The sequence below is a fragment of the Trichechus manatus genome, unplaced genomic scaffold (genome assembly GCF_000243295.1).
Source record: "Trichechus manatus latirostris isolate Lorelei unplaced genomic scaffold, TriManLat1.0 scaffold00023, whole genome shotgun sequence".
NCBI classification, from domain to species: Eukaryota; Metazoa; Chordata; class Mammalia; order Sirenia; family Trichechidae; genus Trichechus; species Trichechus manatus.
The window spans coordinates 23,426,323-23,432,407 of NW_004443959.1; the positions used below are offsets into that span (position 1 = coordinate 23,426,323).

Genomic DNA, 6,085 nt, shown 5'->3' on the forward strand with positions numbered 1-6,085 from the left:
CTGACTTCCCCTATCTCACTGCTTCACTGCTTCTTACTGAGTAGAAGTAACTCAGGGATTAAAGAGCAAGTGGGACAAAGCAAATTTAAAGGTGCTATTTAATAAACTGAGTCTGGGTTATATCTGGAGTGAATTTGTGTGAAATTAACATTAAATTAGGGACTTTCACCTATATGCCTGTACTTTTATAAAAAACAGGTAAAATTTTTCCACAGATAAAATTTGTATGGAATGAAATAATTTTATAACTGCTGATTGGTTTTGAATCCTCTGTGAAAAATATGGTAATTCTCTGGGTTACTGGAAAATGTACCTGGCCAGGAAGCTGCACACTATTACTTTCTCTAATTTGATGCTGCTTAAACATTAGGGAAGAAAGAATCCGTCTCCCTAGGAAGTACAACCACTCTGTAGCTACAAGGAGAGTGAGCTAGTTGAAGAAACTCCAAAATCATTCATGTGATTGTTCTTAAAGATTACTTGCAGGAATACTTGACAATTTCGCTGCCAGAGAATAGACATCAAAGTATACTGAATTCATCACTGGTAATTATTTAAAAAAATACATTGTGCACAGTTATTGCTAATTTGGGAGACAAGTAGTTTGGAAAAATCTTTGGGGAAAATACTTCACCATGTGAATCAGCTCTGATAAAACCCTGTCTTAGGGATCCGGGACTTAGTCATGTCACGTACAGACTAACTATATGTAGCCATGACCTCTCTTCTTTTCCCCTAGAAATGCTTTAACTGGTGTGTTCACTGATGGCCGTTTTTAGCTGTATAAATGATGACTTCTTTCATTAAGTGGAAGTAAAAGCTCGGCACCTGAAACGTTTTCACAAATTAAAATCCTTCTTGGTGGCATGAAAGATTGGTTCCACATGTTCTTCTCAGGAAAGAATTAGTTCTGAGCATGCCGCAGATACATAGTCCCCTGTACTGGAGGACAGTATTGCATTTCATTTTGGTGTCATAATTCCAAACGTGTCAGGAGCTTCCCATGAGTAGGCTGAGAAGCCAAAACAGCCTGAGGCTGGGTGGTGGGGAAAGAGGGCTAGGGTCAGAATCAGAAGACCTGGGCTGGAGGCCTGGCTCCGTCGCTGATCAATCTGTGACCTTGGTGAGTTATTTGAACCCTCTGAACCTTACTGTCCTTGTAGGTAAAGTCAATATGCTAATAAGGAGAGGATGATGCTATCTGTCAAATTGTGTGCAATTTAAGAAAACCCAAACAAACCTATATGTTTAGAATACCTTTCACGGGCACTGTGTGCTGGCTCTCCATCTTCACTCTTTTAGGAAGGCTAGGGTTGACAGTGCAGTGTTGCCTACAAACGTAGATTCACAAATTGCCACAGCTTGGAGAGACCTGAGTTGTCATCAACTTTAAGTCTCTGGTTTTCAGTGAAGCAAATCGAGGCCCTGAGAGCTGGAGGGGTTGCTTTATTTAGCTCACCAGATCACTACTGGAGTCGAAACTTCCGAACGCTCCTTCACACCAGGTGATTCACATCTAAAACTGTGAGTTGAGGAAAGGATCTTTTCATTATTTTTGATGTAGGTGTATGTGGGGGAATACTTAAGACATGCTAGATCTAGTTTTATTGAAAAAGAACATGGCTTTCTACGAAGAAAAGGAAGAGAAATCTGACAGCTGACTGGCTTCTGTTATTTCCCTCTTCTTTATCAGTATAATAAGTACTTCGGTGAGTTTGGTTTAAGTGCTCTCTATGGTCCCTTTCACTTACAAATGCCTTGTGACTCCATGGCTATAGGTATCGAACACCTTCTGAGCCTGCAAGGAATATGTTTCCAAGGGATCTCATCATGCATGGCCTCGAGCAGCAGCAGGGTGGATTAGGGACAACTGGGGAAGTTCTGAAAATCTGAGCTCCACTGAGGGTGAAGAGCATAAAATAAGTGGACTAGAAGGGGGCTTGAGGCTGGTGTATCTGGGTTGGCATGTGATTGACAGAATTTAGAGGAGGTAAGTGGAGTTGAGGATGCATTTGCACAGAGGTTCAAGTGCCATGCAAGACATGAGTTTGCTACCATTCCTGAAGCAGCGATGTTCCAGTCTTTGAACTCCTATGGTTCTATGACTCAGGCTTGGCTGCCACAAGGCAGGTGCTCAAAAATATTTTTGGAATGAAAAATGAGTAGAACTAAGGGTAATTGCATTTGTAGCGCCCCTGAAACCTTCTGATTTGGGCGGAACATTGTTTCTTTAAATGAGTAGAGAATAAATATGGGAATAAATTTAGTAAAGTGCTCTATTACCACCATCTCCAAAGAAGTACTGGGGGGAAATACTAGTCACTCAGAGGTACTGGTTGACAGTAAGTCTATGAGTCAAGGTGAAGAACACAGGAAACGTGTACACTTGAGTCCAGCTCCTCTTCTCTAATCGCTACAAAGTATATGTTCCTCACATATGAAGTGTTTGAAGACTACCAGGCGCACCCAACCACGTGTCAGGTTAAGTCAATGATATATTGAGTGCTGATTGTGCTCCTAGCTCTGGACAGAACGTTGCAAACCAGTTCAAGGATATCCATTCATCGAGTTACAAAGACTTGAGCAATGATGACCTTTACCAGACAGCTTACATTCAGAGCAAGAGAATGAATCCAATCAAGTATGGAATATCATTTTTGGGTATTGGCTGCCACAGTTAAAAAAAATAACAAGATAGCTTATTCTCTCCTATCACCTAGGCTATTTTTGGACTGTCCCTTTGCCAAGAAACAGGCAAATTGGAAAGTTAACCTAACATGCACATAAGTAAGTACTGTGATGTGAAACAACTCCCAGACAAAATAGTGTGTGTGGGGATTGTTCGTAATTTCTGCTACAGCGTAACGTCCCTCTCTTAGTGCGGATACAATCAGAGAAGAAATCTTGGAGCGGAAACTGTGGCTCCAAGTGGTGAAACATTTCTCTTAGCATCAAATAGCTGTTCAATGACTTCGACGTAGGACATCGTTGGCCTGGTTTCCGTTCAATGAGCTTTTCCTAACACCACATGGATAGACTCCTGCGATGATATCTAGGATGTCTGCAATTACGGGCAGGAAGCTTTTGTGAGGATCCACCTTTATCAATTAATTGGAAAATCCTACTGAGATGCAGTTGAGGATATTTCAAATGTTAAAGTGATAAATAGGTGTTTTCAGACACATTTTCCTGTTTACAGATTCGACTTGATAATAATAATGAAATTATAATAATAAAGTGACAATGATAGATACTAGTTTTGGGTTGTTGATTACTCGATGTGAACCATAGTGCCAAGCCGTATATAGATTCAGTACGGAATATCCGAGTTAGAGAAATTAAGAATTGATCCAAGACCACATCTCAGTAAGTGCTGGGGTCGGAATTTGAGCTCAGGTCTCTCAGATGTCAAAACCTGTGCACTTGATCTCTATATTATAATACCTGTTGCTGTCAAGTCGATTCTGACTCATAGCAACCCTATAGGATAGAGTAGAACTGTCTCATAGGGTTTCCACGGAGTGGCTGGTGGATTTGAACTGCCGACCTTTTGGTTAGCAGCCAAGCTTTCAACCACTGTGCCACCAGGGTGCCTCATATTATAATAACTATTTCAAAATTGGGGTTGGTAGAGGGGGTATGCTTTTACTGTGTTCCATTAGGTACAACATTCTATTATATATTTATAATTGAATTTATGCATCACACTACAAAACACATGCCCGGTACTCAGTATCTGTTGGTTGATTGACTAATTGATTTTTGAGAGGAAATATGAGATAAATTAGTGTGACATAGCAGAAAAGGCTGAGAAATAGAAGTCTGCTGATTTCTGGGTGGGCTAATCCCTTCTATACAGTTTAAGGAAATCATCTCTTCTCTTGCGCCCTTGTGTTTGGATAATCCCTAAGGATCTTTCCAGTTCTATAATTACGTGATCCTTGAAAACCATAGTCTAAAAAGAAAGGATCACAAAGTATACTTGGAGAAAAATGGGGTGTTTTGGTAGGTTTTCTAAATATACTTAAAAGATCTGAACTATGATGAGGAATGGTAGTAAAGAATATTTAGTCTCAGAACCGGGTCATGACTTTTTCACCTCTGGGATCTCCATTCCCTCTGTCCTCTGTGTGAATGGCAGCATTAGTTAAGAGTTCCTGCTTTAAAACAGGCTGGATTATTCTAATTTAAACATAAATCACAAAACGGAGCTCCGTTTGGAGGTGTTCTTTTGCTCCTTTATTTGGGACACTGATGATCACAGAGATTTCAAAATATTGCTTCTATACAATTTTTTAGATACAATCAAATAACCCAGTAAATCTGCATTTTACTTATTTTGGGTGAATACACGAAACAAATGACTATGTCTAATGGCAGCAATACTTCAAATTTCCAGAGACAAGGATGGATCTCAGCCGTTTCTCAACTTGGGAGAATTCAGTCAAAACTTACTTATCTCCCCACATCCATGAGGCATCGATGCTAGGCTCAGTCCCGGCTTTCTGCCCACTCCCAGCCTAGCCCTTCTACAAGTAACCTGTGCGAAAGGACTATAGAATGAGGGATCTGGCAGGACTCTTAGGGACGAATTCCTTTCTTCAGTCTCCCTTTTTGAACAGTGAAATGAGCCCCAGCGTCTTGGACGCTGAAAGCCCTCCGCGTGTGCTTTCAGGCTTTCCACAGCGGTTTCTGGTTACACTCCCTCAAATATCCTCGGAGCCTGTATTTTCCTGCCTCCTACCTTTGCTCATGGAATGCCCTTCCTTCCACCCCCATCTCAGCCTGTCAGAGTCCCATCCATCTCAAATGTCACCTGCGTCCTGGAGCCTCCTCTGGCTGCCCTATCCTCCTGTTACATGTGTTCCTTTCTCCCTTCCCAGAGCACTGCCTCTCGTCTCCTGCTCTCACCTCTCTTTGGAACTTATCATATCTTCTGTTGTATTGTAAGTGTTTGTTTACGTCTCTAATCTGTGTTTTAACTATTTTTATCCTTCTCGCCCACATTGCTTTTCATATTACCTTGAACAAACTGGGCATTCTATAAATATGTGAGTTCACATGACCTCACAATTAAATAAAACAGAGAGACCAATCTTCCAATTTGTATGGAAGCAGAAATGAAATCAGGTTGATGGGACGTTAATAGGTTTCTTGACTCCTACTCCAGCACTATTTCCACCAGTATAGTCTTTCCTTCATTTTTTTCCTGAATGGGTTTTATTAATTAGAGTCGATTTTTTTCCCTCTTTGGGACAATGAAAAATATTGATGCAAAAAATTGCAGAAGCATGACTACGTTTGAAAAGGCGCTCAGCAATATTTGCGTTACTGTTTATTTGCAGGAGTCCACCAAGATGTCACTTGTAGCAGTGCCTTTCTACCAGAAGAGACACAAGCACTTTGACCAGTCATATCGTAATATTCAAACAAGGTACCTTCTGGATGAATATGCAGCGAAAAAGTAAGTTGAAATTCACTAACTAGATTCTTAGAGCTTTGTTTATAGTGTCCAACATTTAAAAGCAAGAAACGTTTATCCAGTGTCCTGAAACTGAGAGATGACTTGGTTTGGGAAGCAGTCTGGGAGTAGAGACGGCTGTGCTTACTGGTGTACGTCTCCCAAACCAGAGAAGGGATGTGGCTGAGACTCACGCCGGGCAGCAGCCCTCAGTGTGGAGATGGGCACGCTACCCTGATAGACTCTGATATACTCGCTCTGAACCCCTGGTTTAGATAATGGATGCAGGGATTTTTGAGTAACTGCTCATTGATTTTACTCTTCCTAACATACCTTCCGGAGCTAGAATCTCAAAAGTCACCAAAGAATAAAAGGCAATGAGAAGGAAACCAATGGAAGAGACCCTAGGTAGGAGAAAAGTTAACGGGTTCTAAAGCAAAGATTGAATGGAAGCCGATATTAATCATGATTTTACTACATTAACAATGAACGTAGCCAAAGTGAATTTATCCAACTGCGTAATAGGCTGGTAGCAAGTCCACATTTTCTTCTGCAAGTTTCTGAAGTCTCTTCACAGATGTGCAACACGTGCTGCAGTCAACACTATTTGCGTGGAAGCATATC

At 41.1% G+C, this 6,085-nt stretch overlaps 1 protein-coding gene across 1 annotated transcript in view; it reads left to right on the plus strand.

The window, feature by feature from the left end:
- Positions 1–5,357: 5,357 nt before the first annotated feature.
- MYOM2 (myomesin 2) overlaps positions 5,358–6,085 on the plus strand; it is a 35,196-nt gene continuing 34,468 nt past the window's right edge. The window contains exon 1 of the mRNA XM_023728315.1: positions 5,358–5,464. Coding sequence (XP_023584083.1) covers positions 5,358–5,464 — 107 coding nt within the window. The remainder of the gene's footprint in view (positions 5,465–6,085) is intronic.